The sequence below is a fragment of the Plectropomus leopardus genome, chromosome 1 (assembly GCF_026936395.1).
Source record: "Plectropomus leopardus strain MGB_pleo_1.0 chromosome 1, ASM2693639v1, whole genome shotgun sequence".
Classification (NCBI taxonomy): domain Eukaryota; kingdom Metazoa; phylum Chordata; class Actinopteri; order Perciformes; family Serranidae; genus Plectropomus; species Plectropomus leopardus.
This window is the reverse complement of record NC_142176.1, coordinates 22816955-22836165: the sequence shown is the minus strand read 5'-3', so window position 1 is coordinate 22836165 and position 19211 is coordinate 22816955. Positions and strand designations below refer to the sequence as shown.

General features: G+C 39.6%; 1 protein-coding gene across 1 annotated transcript in view; it reads right to left on the bottom strand.

Moving 5' to 3' along the window:
- Positions 1–140: 140 nt before the first annotated feature.
- The window catches only part of adam10a (ADAM metallopeptidase domain 10a), a 31523-nt gene continuing 12452 nt past the window's right edge, over positions 141–19211 (bottom strand). Inside the window, exons 3-16 of the mRNA XM_042492632.2 lie at positions 17856–17974; positions 16196–16354; positions 12010–12110; positions 11577–11735; positions 11228–11320; positions 10350–10533; positions 8337–8500; positions 8020–8203; positions 7783–7933; positions 7475–7658; positions 7241–7352; positions 6854–7074; positions 6388–6514; positions 141–5383 (exon numbers count right to left, since the gene is read on the bottom strand). Coding sequence (XP_042348566.2) covers positions 5280–5383; positions 6388–6514; positions 6854–7074; positions 7241–7352; positions 7475–7658; positions 7783–7933; positions 8020–8203; positions 8337–8500; positions 10350–10533; positions 11228–11320; positions 11577–11735; positions 12010–12110; positions 16196–16354; positions 17856–17974 — 2062 coding nt within the window. The 3' untranslated portion in view covers positions 141–5279. The remainder of the gene's footprint in view (positions 5384–6387; positions 6515–6853; positions 7075–7240; positions 7353–7474; positions 7659–7782; positions 7934–8019; positions 8204–8336; positions 8501–10349; positions 10534–11227; positions 11321–11576; positions 11736–12009; positions 12111–16195; positions 16355–17855; positions 17975–19211) is intronic.

Below are 19211 nucleotides of genomic sequence, written 5' to 3'. Positions count from 1 at the left end.
GTCAGACCATCCTATCCTGTCGAGCAGCTCTGTCATTGCTGTCCTGGAAATTTTATGCTGTGATGAAAAATTACACAACAAAAGGTCAAAAAGCAATAAAAACAACCAATCATACTACATACAAACTGTAAAATAAAACATTTGATCAACTCTGGTTTATTTATGCATTTCAAGTAGTTCAAAAGAAATTATAGTTTTGTACAATAACTTTGCAAATTTAGTAAAATTCTCAAAGTAAGCAGAATGGGAAACAGAAAAAAACTGTTAATTAAAAAATACAATTGAAGACGCTGTATAAAACACAGGCGACATTAAAATCAGACAGTAGTACTAAATCTATAGCATTTTGGATTCTCTGTTTACATCACTTACACTTCAGTGCACATCTCAACATCATAGCAACACATGTCAAAGACAGAAAAAAAAATTTCCCAGAGTATTATCTCCCAACACCCAGTATTGTCCACACCTTACCATATAAACAAAAGGATGATTCAGCAAAGCAGCTCTCTCATACACTCTCACACAAACACACTCACAAAGCTTTGAAATTCAATAATGAAAAATATACTTTAAACTCAGACCCAAGAAAAAGCACTATCAGTAGCACCAGAAAGACAAACAAAATCAGTAAAACAAGCAAGAGACGATTGCATTTTCAGAAACTTCGCTGCAGCACATAGACATGAGTAACTATTTTGTTATGAAAACACAATTGAATATTCCATGCACTCATTTAGGAGAAAACATTGAAGGCATTTCTCTGTGAAGAGGCTAACTTGTTTGCTGTTGAGCTCTGTGATATTCTGCATAGAATCAGTCCGATCGATAACATCCTGACACACTGCACAGAAAACAATTCTGAGCTGCAGCTGCGGTCCGTACAACTCTTTTGCAAGAGTAAGTATTTGTTGCAAGTTTTTCCCTCCTGAAATAATTCTAAGAAACTATACTTATATATATATATATATTTTTTATAATCTGCCAGTAAGTCTACTGGGAGTACTCTGCACAGTCATCCATCTGTCAGTGAAGTTGACCCAAGTGTTTAGGGACAACTGAAAACTCAAATTGAGCCAAATCAGAGTTGGACATTAACACAAGGTAAATACTAATCTAATCTCTTAAAAATCAGGCCCTAATAGTGGATTATAATTCAACAACTTGTGTTTGTAACATTTGATTTTCATGTGTTGCCCAATGTATATAAATCATCACTTGACAAGCACTAAACCACATCATTTCCAAAACATTTCAGCTTTCAGTTTCAGCCGTCCAGACTAATAACTGTTTGGATAAACTGCCAGCTCATGCATGGTTTTACTATTTTGTCTTTCTTTGTCTATGTTTAAGTGAGCTCACTAAGACAAATCCCAATCAACCATGTTGATACGGCAATTAAATATTGAATCTCGAATGGTTTCTGCCTGGGTAAACATCACTGACTCCACCTTCAGTTGCACTGCTCTGAGTAGGCACATTTTAATGCAATTACACAAACCAAGCGGGTTTAACAAGGGTAACAAAGGTCCTTGAGAAAATCTCATAAAACATCAGTGAGAAAAGAAAGGGACAGAACTGCACTGGGTGGCTGACACATCGTGATTGTTCACTCAGGTAAATGTCTGTTAACAGCAGCAACAAAGCAACAATAAAATTAGAAGCTCTAGTTTTTCAGTCGATTCACTACCTCCACATATACAAATAATCTGAACTGCAAGTAAAATCAGTAAAATCACATTGAAGCCAGAAAGGTCCCTCATCTAGTGACAGAAAGGATCTAACTGCTTTTGAGTGGTATAATAGATTTAGTCATTTCTTGAACAACTGCCAGTGTGGACAGAAAACAATAAGTGAAAATATGAGCAGGATGATAGCAATGGGACCTTTCTTTTGTGTAATAACTTCTTACATCTGAAGGCTTCTGTGTGTCCAAAGTGTGAACACATTCTCCTTTTTGCTGCCACTCTCCTAAATCTGAATGTAGAGACACACTGTAAAGAGTGGTTGTTATAGTCACAAATCAATGCCAAAGCACAATGTTGGGGGAAAAGAGCAAAGACAGAAAAAGTGTGATACGATCAGGTTGATAAAAGCTTTTCTCTCACCATTTATTTCAGCCCCAGACTATATCTTTATGTAAACACAGCTGCAAAGCCATTCGACAACAAGAAATATACATATCCAAATAATCACTCCCCCTCCACAGCTCCAACATCTGATAATAGATTACACAATAATCCCATTAAGCTCATTTATCTACATTCTTCTCATACAGTCCATCCTCTACATCCCACAGCAGCTGAGTCCTTCTGCACAGGCTTCAGCCAGGAGGGACTTTGCCCTGATATACGCATGCAGCCATCTTTCCCCGCTCAATACACTTGTTTGCTGTTGTTTTATTAATCCTGAGAAAGTGAATTAAAACAGTAAATAATCTTCATCATAAAGAAAATCAATTTCATTTGAAACAGGAAAAAAAACCTACTGCAACATCTGTATAATTGCACACTGAAAGAATACGTATGTTTCAGAAAGAAAAAGTTTTTGATGGTGTTTTGATGATAAACAATCGAACTACATTGGCCAAAAAAAAAGACTTTTCCACCAACTAAGTGCTGTTTTTGATTGGCAGTAAATACCGATGTGACTTGCAGTCCTGCTATCGTACTGATGATGGCAGCACTTCAGGGAGGAAGAACGGGAAAAGAAAAAGGTCAGCACAGATGAAGGACAGAAGAGGGCGACTCTAACACAAAGCTGCTTCTCTCTCCTCCGTTCTGGTAAAAAAGAAAAAAAGCATTCAAAGATTAAGACCACACATCGACAGATCAGTGAATTTCTCCTCCTGTCTTTCCTTGGAAAAGTTATTTCCTATAAAAGCTGTGTGAACCACTGCTAATCTGGCTCTCAGACCAGAGATGCTGAATGAGTTTGTTAGGCCTCCCAAAAAACATTTTGGGCTTTGTCCAGTGAAATCAATCCAGTTGCAAGTTCTTTGAATTTTGCAATAGGTGGTAAAGGTAACTCTTTGGAGAGAAGTGCTCCCATTTTAGGCACTAGGAAAGAACCAAGGCAAAGAGCGTCCGAGTCTCAGCGTCTCATCCCCTCCTGAAATAATTCTAAGAAACTATACTTATATATATATATATATTTTTTATAATCTGCCAGTAAGTCTACTGGGAGTACTCTGCACAGTCATCCATCTGTCAGTGAAGTTGACCCAAGTGTTTAGGGACAACTGAAAACTCAAATTGAGCCAAATCAGAGTTGGACATTAACACAAGGTAAATACTAATCTAATCTCTTAAAAATCAGGCCCTAATAGTGGATTATAATTCAACAACTTGTGTTTGTAACATTTGATTTTCATGTGTTGCCCAATGTATATAAATCATCACTTGACAAGCACTAAACCACATCATTTCCAAAACATTTCAGCTTTCAGTTTCAGCCATCCAGACTAATAACTGTTTGGATAAACTGCCAGCTCATGCATGGTTTTACTATTTTGTCTTTCTTTGTCTATGTTTAAGTGAGCTCACTAAGACAAATCCCAATCAACCATGTTGATACGGCAATTAAATATTGAATCTCGAATGGTTTCTGCCTGGGTAAACATCACTGACTCCACCTTCAGTTGCACTGCTCTGAGTAGGCACATTTTAATGCAATTACACAAACCAAGCGGGTTTAACAAGGGTAACAAAGGTCCTTGAGAAAATCTCATAAAACATCAGTGAGAAAAGAAAGGGACAGAACTGCACTGGGTGGCTGACACATCGTGATTGTTCACTCAGGTAAATGTCTGTTAACAGCAGCAACAAAGCAACAATAAAATTAGAAGCTCTAGTTTTTTCAGTCGATTCACTACCTCCACATATACAAATAATCTGAACTGCAAGGAAAATCAGTAAAATCACATTGAAGCCAGAAAGGTTCCTCATCTAGTGACAGAAAGGATCTAACTGCTTTTGAGTGGTATAATAGATTTAGTCATTTCTTGAACAACTGCCAGTGTGGACAGAAAACAATAAGTGAAAATATGAGCAGGATGATAGCAATGGGACCTTTCTTTTGTGTAATAACTTCTTACATACGAAGGCTTCTGTGTGTCCAAAGTGTGAACACATTCTCCTTTTTGCTGCCACTCTCCTAAATCTGAATGTAGAGACACACTGTAAAGAGTGGTTGTTATAGTCACAAATCAATGCCAAAGCACAATGTTGGGGGAAAAGAGCAAAGACAGAAAAAAGTGTGATACGATCAGGTTGATAAAAAGCTTTTCTCTCACCATTTATTTCAGCCCCAGACTATATCTTTATGTAAACACAGCTGCAAAGCCATTCGACAACAAGAAATATACATATCCAAATAATCACTCCCCCTCCACAGCTCCAACATCTGATAATAGATTACACAATAATCCCATTAAGCTCATTTATCTACATTCTTCTCATACAGTCCATCCTCTACATCCCACAGCAGCTGAGTCCTTCTGCACAGGCTTCAGCCAGGAGGGACTTTGCCCTGATATACGCATGCAGCCATCTTTCCCCGCTCAATACACTTGTTTGCTGTTGTTTTATTAATCCTGAGAAAGTGAATTAAAACAGTAAATAATCTTCATCATAAAGAAAATCAATTTCATTTGAAACAGGAAAAAAAACCTACTGCAACATCTGTATAATTGCACACTGAAAGAATACGTATGTTTCAGAAAGAAAAAGTTTTTGATGGTGTTTTGATGATAAACAATCGAACTACATTGGCCAAAAAAAAAGACTTTTCCACCAACTAAGTGCTGTTTTTGATTGGCAGTAAATACCGATGTGACTTGCAGTCCTGCTATCGTACTGATGATGGCAGCACTTCAGGGAGGAAGAACGGGAAAAGAAAAAGGTCAGCACAGATGAAGGACAGAAGAGGGCGACTCTAACACAAAGCTGCTTCTCTCTCCTCCGTTCTGGTAAAAAAGAAAAAAAGCATTCAAAGATTAAGACCACACATCGACAGATCAGTGAATTTCTCCTCCTGTCTTTCCTTGGAAAAGTTATTTCCTATAAAAGCTGTGTGAACCACTGCTAATCTGGCTCTCAGACCAGAGATGCTGAATGAGTTTGTTAGGCCTCCCAAAAAACATTTTGGGCTTTGTCCAGTGAAATCAATCCAGTTGCAAGTTCTTTGAATTTTGCAATAGGTGGTAAAGGTAACTCTTTGGAGAGAAGTGCTCCCATTTTAGGCACTAGGAAAGAACCAAGGCAAAGAGCGTCCGAGTCTCAGCGTCTCATCTGTCCCATCTGATAGTTCTCTCTGTGCTGACGGGGGTGACGGTGGCCCTGTGCCTGTTGGTTTGCGTGCTGCTGCCTTCTCCTCAGTGTACCTGCAGGACGTCAACATCTCAGTATGAGTAAAAAAAGGACAATGAACACTAAAAAATGATGTTGCTCTTTTTCTACACCATTGGAACAACAGAAGATGAGGCAAACATAGAAATAACATGTAAAATATCTAACAGAATTGCTACTGTCACATTTCAAGACCCCCAACGCAAAAAAACCCCAAACAAACAGTCTATCAACGTAATTCCTTAAAAATGTGATATTCATCTGGGGGCTGTGCCGTACGTCCTGCGTCACACAGTGTTGTGTGTCTGATGTATCATCTAGTATCTAGTATTATCTGAGGATAATCTGGCAAAACCGTAACCTATAAAGTTGGTTATTAATCAAATCTTTACCTTAACATCAAGATTAAATCTACATGAACCTCATGTAAACTGTAACCTCAAATAAAGATGTTGTTTGTTTTGTTTTGTTTTTTTTAATGAGAACAGCTTTATGAAGAAGCACTTAAATTTTGCTCCTTGTACTGCTGGCACGACTGCAACTGCAACTGGACTTCCCAGAATATTTTCAAATGACTTTTTCCTGACTGCTGATAAATGCTGAAATTTACCATCATGATGTTATACTGGAAAATATGTACAACTGAACAGCTCAGATCCTGAAATCAATATCTTGCATCAATAGATGCCCAAACTGACAGGCAGGCAAACTATCAGTTTCCATGCACACAGGTGTGAGACCAACTGTACAAATTACAGAAAAAAGCAAACAGTATGTTCTGTATGCCTACATACTTGTAGCCTGTATTTATCAACTTTGATTCGCTCAATTTAATCGAATTAAAGTCAATCAGGATTTTTCTTCTGCAGGTTATCATATCAAGTGAAAAACTCTTAAAGTGAAAAACTCTTAAATGTGCACTCAAAGCACGTGCCCATTTATCAACATGTAACATCTCTTTTTGTAAGCAGCACTCAGCTATCCACTACTGTGGGTGCATGTGGACATACATGTAAATATAAGCAATAATGTAGTGTACCTGGCAGAGGCTTTGGTGGGGGCAGTTTGGGGTTGCTGCTGGGGGTGTGGACGCTGCAGATCTTGATGAAGCCAGCCATTAGCATAATGAGAGCGATGCCCATCAACAGCACTGCCCACCAGTGAGCCTGCATAACAGAGGATATATTAAAGGATATCTAAAAAAATGCATAAATGTAGTTATTGAAAATTTTATAGGGTGCATATTGTTCAAGAAAGGATGCTGAGAAGAGAAGAGTTTCAAGACATGCTGTTCATTTGTTGCAGACTTCTAATGCTCTCCGTAACCGCAAAGCTATTTCTTCATAGTTTGAGAAATGTTCTCAACTATTCTCTGAATAAAGAATTGCAAAATAACAACATAAAAAAAGAGAAATACAGGCGAAAAGCATTGTAGAAATAAATTTTATGTGTATGTGTGTCATTGTGTTGATCATTGCTGCATTTCCTGTGACTGGGCCACTCACCACTATCCATTCTGCAATATTCTCATAGAGTTCTGCATTAAAGATAGCTTTCTTCAGCCTTGCCAGGGGCCCGTCGGCGTCCACCAGACGACACCTCATGAACACGTCACAGTAGCCCTTGAAGTCATTGCAGGGTGAGCCGGGCTGCAGTGTAGTGATCTTCCTGTTGAAAAATTGGGCCCATTTATCTGAGCCTGTGCTGCTGCAGGTGTTGGGCTTCACTGAAGGCAGAAGGAGAGGAAGTGACCTTTGAGATACGGGTAAGAGCTCTGACACGACTAGAACAAAAAGCCAAACTAACTGTCTCTGATGTCATCTCGTAATTCTAGCTTAACATTACTACAGTGACTGTGTATTCCATGAAGAGTTTTGCAGCCTGTCACTCACTTTTCTCCATGCAGCACACGTGACAAAGCTCTGCTGCTTCATCCTTTTCATCTTGGCTGGCACAGGTGCAAACCTCCAGACCGTACTTTGCACAAATGGAACCAGAGCATACCTGGTCCAAACAAGCAGGCAGAACAGAAAAAAGATTCAAAACCTTTTAGTTTAAATGCAAACACAAGCTCACAAACTGCACATACCAGACATGAATCAAGACAGCCACTAATACTAACATACCCCGTTGAGGCAGACTTGTGTTTCTGAGTGGCAAGAGGTGAAGTTTGCCTTTGGTTCTGAGGCAGGACACAGAGCAGTGCCTCCGTTGCACATGCCCACTTGGGCGCACTCAGACTCCATTCTGCACTTTGCATCTGTGCCCTTGAAAGTACACTGTGCTGTGCAACATGGGCCTTGGCTTGGACTGTGGAATAAGAAATACAAACATGTAATCAAAAATTAAAGAAATACTAGGCTATTAACAACATTTTGTGCTCAAAATATCTTTCATTACAAGACTGTACAAAGGCATGCTAATAAAATCTGACCTGCAGATTTTACCAGGCTGGAGTTTGCACTTTTTGCCCTCGCCTTCATTGGCGCTATAGCAGCAGGGGTCTGCACACTGATCACTGTAGCCGCAGTCACACTCTTCTCCACCTTCCACTAGTCCATTACCACAGATAGGCTGGCCAGACTCTGTACACACAGACACAACAGCATGAAGACAGAATCTCTCTCACAAACGCAGATAAGAATAGATGAGCTCTTAAGAGAGAATTTACCAACAAAACAGTCGTCTCTCTTCTTTGTGAGAACAGCGCTGATATTGCGGATGCTGCAGATAGAAAACTTGTTATTGTTGAACTTGTCCCCCGATGTGGCTCTGGCATACATGATGTAGTTGCCCTGCTCCTTTTTGTCTTGCAGCTTAGACTCTCCAGGGGTGCATTCGATCCCAGAGTCGTGCTGTAAAAAAGTAGGCAAGCAGAGGACACAGGGCAGTTACACGTGAGAGAAAGCTGCATCAAATATGTTGCACAGCTTTAAAAGAGAAAGGAGTGTATTGACAAAGTGCAGTGTTTTATATTACAATACTTACAGGAGAGCCAAAGTTGTGTCCAACCTCATGAGCGAAGGTAATGTGTGACACCTTGGGAGGGACGTGGGAGGCGTAGTTCTGCACAGTGATGATACCAGTGTTCAGAGACTTCCTCTTGCCGTCAGAGTACAGTTTGCTCTTTTCACAGATGCCTCCAGAGCTTCCTGTGATGGGAGAATAAAAATATAAGCACAGAACAAATAATCGTTATATTTAAATACTAGATTTCAGACAGAATGTTATTTGAAATTTAACATTAGGGTTAATTCTCTGTTGCAGGTTGAAGCTAATCAAACCAGCAAATATCTTACATCAGCTTTAATCAAAGCATGTTTGTTCCTGTGGGACAAGATGTCTAAATTTAGGTGAAGATATCGTTTGAATCCTGCAGCCAGGTACCCCAGCAGGTTAAACACCAACATGCACGCACACACTCGCAGCAGGGAGAATGCTCTGCCAGTGCTAGAAGTTGCTCTTGAGGAGGACAACAGCTTTATCACAGCAGGAGTCGCTGCTCCTCAGTTCACAAAAAACACTTCTCAGGTGACTACAGAAACTTTAACAGATGGAGCAAATTAAATTTGCTTAACAGATTAGCAAAGTCTCTGCTGTGTGAGCTTGACCACAAAACTAAATTAAAGTATACTTAATATACAAAAGATGTAAAACATTTGGTGTAAGCTACAATATCATGCCTCTGATGCTGTAAAACCTTCAATTTATAATTATCACTGTCATCACTTTTCTGCATCAAGCAAAAAAGAAAAAAACAACAAACAAAAGACCAAAGCACTTAAAGCAATAAACAATGTGTCCATTATGTGTAGGTCTGCATCAATATGGCTGCACATTACATGTTCATTTATGGTATGGACTGTATGTATGTGTGCGTCTTCTTGTGTAGCTCCTCCACTGAAGTAACCAAAAAGCTGGTCACATCAAATAAGACACACATTAGTTGTGCTCCACCAGTGTCTCTGACGGCTGTTCATTCTAGCCTCCCTTTGTCCAAATAATCACACCACAGCTCACTGCAGCCAATTCTCCTCTCCATCTCTTATCCTCAATCGATTCTTTCAGCTTACAGCGTTGCCAATTTGCCCGTATTGATTGTCTGTGCTTGCTGCTGTATTCTTCATGTTGAGATGGTGGTGTCTGTACTGATTCACAGAAATAGGAAGGCGAGGATCCACCATAACTATTATTCAAACATGTTGTGTCTAAGAGGGAAAATCGTGTTTATGTGAGATTTCTGTGGGGATAAGACATTATGAATCCTTATAGAGAGGGAGGCTTTCCTCTGGCATACAAAACCACATTTACATATTACAGCGCACAAGTCCTACAAAGCAACTTTCTCCAAGCCACATTTTCACCTTGTTTAACACCAGGAGATAAACACACTTAATGACTGTGTAACGTAATATATGTTCACATTTTAGCCACTTTCATGCACTTAAGCTAAGTACTGCAGCAGCACATGGCAGGTCTGAACTGTTCTTTGTTCAGAGGCCATTAAAGCTCACTCTCCCCCTTCACTGAAGTCTAAAAATGAGCAGGTTACTAATGAACTAAAACATAAATGAGGTTTTATCAGTGTTGAAATTTAGTCACTTCTTTTTGTTGAAGACCAGACTGACAACAACGTTCATGTTCGCTCAGGAAGCCTCTTTTTTTATTTCAATGTTACATTTAGGTTAATTTATCAGATAATGCAGAAAATTAGTCTTACATTAATGTTTTTGTTTATTTAAAAAAGAGAGCAAACAATATAACCTGTTCATTTCGTCACTGAGAGAAATTCTATGGTCCTTTACACACTGGGTATGTCAAATAGGCCACACAAAAATGTGAAAATACTCACCTGCGAATATTTCACATCCAAATTCTATACAGGTAGCGATGTGAATTTGCAAAAGTTGCAACAATTGTTCAAAAAAACATTCTGATGCGGGCAGAAATCACTACCAGGGCTGGGTGTGTGTACATGTGTTCATGTGCATGTGTACCAACCTGAAGGAGCCCCGACCCAAGCCAAGCCAAGAACCCCGTCATCAAAGTCCCTGTCAGAGAAGACGTAGGCCAGGCAGTAGTCATCGTGGTTCTGCTCAGAGTTCAGCTCCAAAAACTTCTCCACTCCAATGTTGGCAAAGCGGAAAGGATTGCTTTTGTCTCTTTCATCGTCTGTTGTATTTACCTGAATAAAGGAAAGTTGAACAATTACACAGGAGAAGTGAGAAATGAGAGAGACTCCTACAGTGTTGGATTAGCAGATATAGTTAACAGAAACTATAAAGCCTGTGAAATGACAAAATTGAAACTGAGGAAAGTCTACACCACAGTCACTACGTTTACATGCACAAAATATTCCACTTTTCAGGATGTGTCTTTTGCCTTTCAACCACAAACGTGGGCTCTTCTTTTGGTCAGGCACCCCCCCACACACACACACAGCCACGCAAACTGTTAGCAAGGTGGTTTGTGATCAACACAAAGAGCTGACTGTAAACAGAGAAGAGGCCGTGTGTCGCAAACTCAGGTGCAAACTCCCAGCTGAGTTACATATTGTGAATGCGCTGTGTACATGTCCAAAGAATCCTCCTAAATCCAGAATAACATTGATATATATTCCACATTTTTATTTTGAAAATGCTACATTCAAATTAAGGCCCTAATTTGGAATATCCAAAGGGAATATGCTGTTAATATGATCCGTATAAAATGCAGAATATTGTCATATTCAGAATTATAGAGGAATATTAGCTAACATGTAAACGTAGTCAGTGTTCGCTGCTGAGAGTTAACAGACTTCTCCGCTCATATTGGCAGCTTGATTCTTTTCAGGTCAGTTGTTATATGAAGTGATTCTGCAGCACTGACATTCAACTCACCTTGATCCTTTTAACCATGAAGCTGATGTTTCGGATGCCCAGGAAGTCTGTGGCCTGATAAATGGAGTCAATGGCCTTAACATGGCTGGAGATCTGTAGAGAAAGTGATAGTTGAGTTTTGTAGTGAGGCAAACGCAGCAGTGGGAAAAGCAGTATGTCATGGGAGCCAGTATTTGTTATTTCCACTGCAGTGAAGACACTAAGCTATGCCACATGACCTTTACATTGCCACACATCTGCTAATCAGACCTGTGATTCATTCTTTGATTTAATACATATGTGATTGCGTTTAGAGGTGCCAGCAAAACAGCCCCCAGACTTAAATCATGTTTACACACTGTGTACACACCTGGGCAATGACTGCTTCTCTTGTGCCGTAGTATTTGAAGAAGAGGTGGTCGGTCTGGATGAAGAGCTGGCACGTGTTTTTCTCTCTCGCCGCCGCCCTCTTTTTCCTCAGAATAACAGGACCATGGGAGCTCACATCCTCTGACACACTGCTCCCCTCCTGCACAAAAGAGAACCATCAAGATCAAATGGAAGGAAGGTGGAGTGGGAACGCGTTGCTGTATTTAAAAGGTTGAGCGACAACATTGCTAATAATCAGGTGTTAGATTTAAAGGGCATGTGCTAAAAATATACACATGCTCAGTTTGTTAGTGTAAATTCAGAAGGATTCGAGATGAGATGTTTTTAATCCCATGAGCCTTGTCCATCTGTGTGTTTAATTATGAGCTGGGAGGAGGGGGAGGGGCTTAGTTGTGTTGCTGTGATAAACTTACTTTGACCGGCTCCTCTACTGCAGATGCCTGGAACTTCCTCATCCTGTCATACACTGTGTGGTCAGCGCAGCCGCCCACTGAGCCATACTTATGAGGATAATCTGGCAGATAGAAAGGAGATAAGGGAGCGGTTGTGAAGGGCTTACATTGCATCACGAATCAAGAAGCATGTGTCCTGGGCTGGAGAAGGTGAATCAGGGTGAGTCCCGGTGTAAGAGTAGCTGCATCAAATAAATAGCTGGAGCAGTGTGGCTTTTTTACTCTACAAATCCTAACTGACAAATCAGCATTGTTTTCCTATCATCTTCCTCCCTGAACAGAAAAGGGTATTACCAATGATCTGCCTCTACTAATTGAAAACATTGCCTTTCTGTTCAACCCAGCATTTTTTCCAATTTACAGCTGCTGTGTAACAAGAGCCTTGTTTCCACCAAGCAGTTCAGTTCAAGTCAGTTTGGATCAGATAGGATTAACTTTATTAATCCCCAAAGGGGAATCTCATTGCTACCATGGTCAACATACAACAGCAGGACATAAAACAAGTACAGTACAACATGCAACAGTAAATATAGTACCAGGCATAGCGCAATAGTCCACTACCACAGCAATAGTAAAATGCTAAAAGTATCCATACAACTACACATGAGAACATGTATTTTTTGCATTTCTCTTGTCAAAAAGTTGTGGTGCCAATGGAACCGGTTTATTTGGTCCCTTTTCTTGTTACCCCTCTGTTGAGGTATGAAATACAGTGATGTGATACTAAAAGGTGGAGCCAGAAACATTGCAATCCGACGATTGGTCAAGAGAAAACTCACACTCTTGCTCTTCAAAGACTCAATGCACAAACCTGCTACTTTTGAATGTCCCATCGATTTCAACAGAGATTGAAAACACTCCAGCCTTTTTGCAGGAGGTGCAGATGTTCTTCTGCATCAGCCGGGAAGAGGAGATGCAGTGGGAGGCGGATGGAGCAGTGACGTGGCCATTATTATCTGGGAACAATCCCGTCAACATGTAACTGTCTGCAGTGAAAACACTAAACGGATCTAGAGGTTTGGTACATGTCTGTATGAGTTATGTACTCCACTAGGGGTTCTTTATCTACATTGTTTTGTGGAAATGCAGCTTAAGTTCTCTAAAGCTGATCCACACACTGCTTTAACCCTTGCAGCCTGCTGCATTCAATTTTGAAGGTCAGATGGGTCAGAGCTTCAAACAAACTCTGTGGACAATATGAATAGACTTTCCAGTCTTTTTGTTTAACCACTTTATATAAGAAATGTTACAGCAATAAAGTATTTAGGAAATTCTTACAGTATTTCACAATCACAATCTCCACTGTGTTCATATCTAGACTGCACACAGTGTACAAAGTAGCTGCATTCTTCACTTGTATATACAAAATAGCCACCACACATGAATCTGTGTCCCACTACATCATGGTTACCTGGCTTCAGTTGCTGTCTTTACTGGATCACATATACAAGATAGGACCAGTCACAATCACCAACTCTGCTCATACTCACAACACAGTTCAACAGTGGCCACAGAGACGGCTATCCCACATTAAATACCGTGTGATTCAAAGCGTCATGAAATCTCGGAAAAAAATCAATTTCAGATAAAGGAAGTATGGACAAACAGACTGATGACAAAGAATATATATTATATATATTGATTGTTTTGGGCTTAACTAATGTGAAATTATTACAAACTGAAAGTAAAAGAGCATTATAACACTAAATGTTTCAGCCAAGCAGCTGATGCAAACTGCTGCAGTAAAACTATAAAGTTAACTGCAAGATTTATCTCTCACGGCAAAAGTAAACTGTCAACTGTCATGCAATATCATGTCTTTTCCACTTAATGAGGGTCAGCAGCCAAAATTACTGATAATAAACAATGCTGACAGTGTGCTGGTGTTTTGCATTGCTTTAAAGCACTGAGATACAAAATGAGTTTTGACATAAAATCTGATTTTATGATTGAATACTTTTTTAGCTAAATCAATGTGCTCTGATGATCATGGTTTCAATCAAACTGTTGTAAACTAATGTGTCACTTGCCTCTGAGCACACTGTATTGCAAAATCTATGATCACATTAATAATAGTGCAGGACAATCCGGCTGAATGTCCTGCAACTAATGTTGGTGATTCAGTAAAAGAGAAGAGTCCTGTGCTGACAAACACTGAAACAACACATTCAACCTCTGACAATGTGTTTTCAAATTTTTCAGAGAAAGCCCTCTTTGTCCCTACAGTGAATGCTGTCTCATTCAAATGCCAATAAAAAAGGCCCTTACTATTTGTACAGAAGTAAAAAAAAAAAATTGCAAGGAAAGCCAAGTCAGAGGAGAAGACTGTGTTTTTACAACCATCGTTCCTCCATCTTTTTCATTGATATCCGCATCAAATAAACACAAGGAGGCTTCTGAAAAACAAGACTGCTCAAGACTGAAGACTGATCCGAGAAATTAAGAATAACAGACAAACATAATTTGAGTCTTAAAATGTAGTTTTTTTTTTCCGTTAGAGGACTATGTGAGTACAGGTCAAATTGCCTGCCAAAGCTGCTACAAATATCCAATTAAGCGATTAGTAAATGGACAGAAAATTAATTGGAAACTATTGATAATGAAATGATTGTTTTAGTAATATTTAAGCAAAAAAAGCAAATAATTTGCTCAGTGTGTCTTTTGAAAACCCTGTCTTCACTGTGCATTAATGTGCATGTGGTGTGGTAAGAAAACATGTTAATTAGAAACTAAACACCTATTGTACTTTTTCAAACACATCCACACAAACCTCTTACTTAGTAGTAAGCAGATGGGTCTTACAAATCACACTGACTGGGAAGATAAAAGGGAGTAACAAAGACATTTTGCAAGCTATAAAATAAAACTAGCAAGTTTCTTTATCTAGTGGGATTCACTATATCTCACTTGAACCTGCAACTAGCTTCACCATATCGTAACCACTAAGGTGCTCTAAACAGGCTCTTTTAGTATATAAAACAAATCTGACCATCGGTTTCAAAAACATTTGCTTAAATTTCCTTCAGCAGTGTAAAGTAATCTCCTTGTCTGTGCTTATGTGTGCATGTGTGTGTGTGTGTGTGTGTGTGTGTGTGTGTGTGTGTGTGCTTCAGGGAAGTAATCAGCAGGACAGAGTGCAGTGAGTCAGGCAGCTCAAAGCCAGGGTGTGGAGTTCATATCAGACTCACTGCTTGTCTGCTCAGCGAAGTTCATTTAGCTGGAATTTTAAGTCTCAAGTCGCTGGATTGTGTTTCTCCTCCTGGAAAGTTTGCTACATTGTGTTCACCCAAAACCACACCTTGGCTGTCTGAAATCTACTCATTACTTCCAAACATTTTAGAGTAGTCCTACAGTTTCTTAAATTGTTATCTATCAGTTTGTTGTGGTCTGACCTTTGCAGAGGATGAGTCACACCTTGGCTGTGTTATGCTCCGGATTCCAGCATAAATACTGACCACCTTGTTCAGGAGTCAAAGCCAAATCCTGCTGCTACCAGTCTGTCAGGCATACCCTTCTCTCCGAGCTTGTCAGGCTAGTCTATGAACTGCTCAGCCATCAGCACCTTACTTCACAAAACTTGCCACACCAACACATCACCATTCTATCCCTCACAGTGCAAAAGTAATGTTTTTCTCAATATTATCTGTAGTTTTTAATCAATTAACTCAGCACAGAAGCAAGCAAAAAATCTTAGACACATTCCTATACAGATGTATTTCAGAAGGTTCCTGTAAAAAAGTACTTGTGCTTAAGCTGCAGAATATGCAAAAAAAAAAAAAAAAACCTTGCAATTTTTTTGACAGATGCAATATGAGTCCCAATTTTAGTGGCCATTCTAAATTCTGGATTTCATTTTCACTAAAAATATATATATATATGATGTGATCCTTTTCTGAGGTCTACTAAACCTGCATGTTCCCTAATGTCTGAAATATGAGAATCTCTGTAGCATCACAGTGCTTCAGCTATAATGGTATTTTGTCATACATTTTACATCCTTGCCTTTTGATAAGCCACATTTCTGTGGCATATCAAAAGGCAAGGATGTCGCAGCCTTTCCCCACAAGTGTGCATATTATGCAGACATGAACTACCTCTAAACCACACAGCGCCTTTCAGTAAAACATGGACAATGGGAGATACTTACTGATGTCATCCTCATGGTAGATGACTGAGTGGAAGGGCACATCCTTGTCCTTTAGGTACCTCTCCGAGGGTTCAACGTAGTATGTCCCTTGGTGGGTTTTAATGAAGCCCTCAAAGCGCCCATCGACCACAGAGCCATGGGTCAGAGTGCCCTTTTCCCCTGAAACATAAAGCAGGATGAGGATGAGCAGAGACAGATAAAACATTGTGTTTGTCAGTAAAGAAACTGAGGTGATTTCCTTCCATACCAAATACAAAATGAAATGCACCTGATCTAAATATTCAAGCCTTTTAAGGGTAGAAACTAGCTGTTCAATATGAATACACTGAGCAAACAGATAATGTATAGTGTGCATTTTAAAGAATGGTTATGGTTACAGCAATACCTCATCATTTAACTTGATAAATGAAGGATACAGTGTAGAAAGGCTTCTTAAGGTACTCAAAGAAAAACATCCATCTAAGTCAAACTGTTGTCTCACAGACTGCACAAAAAGGACAGCGGTTGTGTTTGCATTAATAGAGCAAATGTAAATTTGGCTATCAGGTGCTGAACCCGACAACATCATAATTAGTTTGGTTAATTCATTCATTTTCCGTAACCCCCTGTCCTTGTAAGGGTCGCGGGGGGTCTGGAGCCTATCCCAGCTGTCATGGGCGAGAGGCGGGGTACACCCTGGACAGTTTGCCAGACTATCGCAGGGCTGACACCTACAGACAAACAACCAGTCACACTCTCATGCACAACTACAGCAATTTAGAGTCACCAATTACCCTGACATGCATGTCTTTGGACTGTGAGAGGAAGCCGGAGACCCACGCAGACACGGGGAGAACATGCAAACTATGCACAGAAGGGCACCCCAAGGTCCGAACTTTGCCCCAACCTGGATTCGAACCAGGCGTCAGTGCTAACTACCACACCACCGAGCCACCCTAGTTTAGTTAATTACAAACCCAATTATTTTCATCAAATTAAAATCTGTAGCATTCCCAAATGTTAAGGATTTGGTCAATTAAAAGTATAAAAAGCATTTACTTTAAAGTATTTGTGTGGTCAAAAACTGAAAGTTGTGCATTTGAACTTAAAAATCATATTACTTTTTTTTTGAGGGTACAAAAATTGTGTGGATTTTCACAGTCTTATTTTAGATATTTATTTATAAAATTCTGAATTTGTGGGCTGAGATTAAAGTCACTTATTGTGAAGGCACCTCCACCAATAAGAAAAATATAAACATCTGTGTTTTGAGGTCTCATCAACAGGAAAAAACAAACTTGTTTTTGTCTCTTGGTAATTGGAACTCTGCTGGAGACAGCCAGCAAGACGACATCCAGGAAGGGAAGGTATTTAGAGCGGAAGGAAAACCTAGATGAAAGTGTGTTTGTAACGTGATAAACACTGAACCAAAACTACCTTTAAATATCCCTCTCACACATAAAATATTGCTGCCGATAAACATTGTCCCTCAGTTGAAATGATTGAGAAGTGACTTCAGAGATGATGTAAGGGAAAATGTAGGGTTGATGAAATAAGAATTGGTGATTCAGACTTTTAATTTAATTGAAAAATAACAGCATCATAATTGTATTACAGACATTAACTTTTAAGCAACTGCACTTCCGCCCCTGAAGTGATGTGTGGAAACAGCAGGACTTACCAAAGATTTCTCCACTGTAAATATGTGACGTATCAACAGGTGTCTCGTCTCCTGATACCTCAATGACGAGATCTGGGGAAAATAAACTTGTTTCTCTCTTCATTCGTAGGTTAAAATGCCTAAAATGAGGAATAAGATAAAATGTGTAATTAGCATCAAACACCAAATGCAAATTTGTATTTTGATATGCTGACGTGGGTAACACAATACACACCCTCAACCCTAGCAATGTTAATGTCCTGCTTTCACCATTATTTTAGTATAAAGGACGACACACACGAGAAAGCTGAGATAGCATGCAGAGAATTTCACAGAAAAACTAGCATCATTCATATATTTTTACTGAGCTTTACAGTGCTGCTGTACGGGCTGTTGCTCAGTACTGCTGTGCTCAGTGACTTAGGAGAATTATGTCATGAGGAAAAGCACATGAACCTTTGTGCACAATCATAGCACTTTTTTCTGTAATCCCCTCTTTCACACAACTGTGATGTCAAAGAAAAAATGCACACATCACATGAGGTGCACATGAGCTACCAGCTTCCCAGAAACCCCTGAACCAGAGCTCTCTTCAGTAATCACATGGGCTGGTGTGAGTTTCTTGTAGATGACTCAAATGATGCTCACATTGCTACCTCATGCTGAGCCCTTTTTTGAATGAACCATTTTGGTTCTTGGTTTGGTTCTTACACTGGCAAAAATGTTTTAGGGAACATTTAGATTAACTGTCAACTGTCTAAACAATTTTGATAAGTGTTCTATGACGATGGCAGCACATGTAGATGCAGCAACCTGTAGCTCCTCAACTCCTCCTTTTTTCCCTCTGAGTTGCCCAGGGACATTAATTGGACCATTAAAGTCAACTTAAACCACATATATTTTTGGAGAAGCAGATGTGTGTTCAGGAGAACTGGGGCTGAAGACAAAGTTAGACTAACTACACTGCAGAATGAGTACATGAAAACATAAACACAGCAAAACAAAGTGCACAAGAGATGGATAGCAGAATGTGGGGAGGAGTGAACAGAATATATTTAGGGAGCGTGAGATAGCAGAAAAGGTCAGGCACAGTCCAGGATATCCCTGTAAAGGATGAGTCATTGACTTGCCCCAGCATTCATTTTTTCCTTCATCACCCCTGTTCTCATTTCCCACGCACCCCCTTTTGGTACAGTTATGATATCCATCACTCAGCGGTTCTCTTCACTTAAACCAAGGCAAAGATGATTCTACATCTGTTTCTGGAACTAGATTTGTTGCTCTCAAAACTTTTTGCTCCTTTTCATTTCGATCTAGGCCTGGATCTGTGTTTCAAAATACAAAGGTAAATCAAGCAGTCTAACATGATGTGATTTT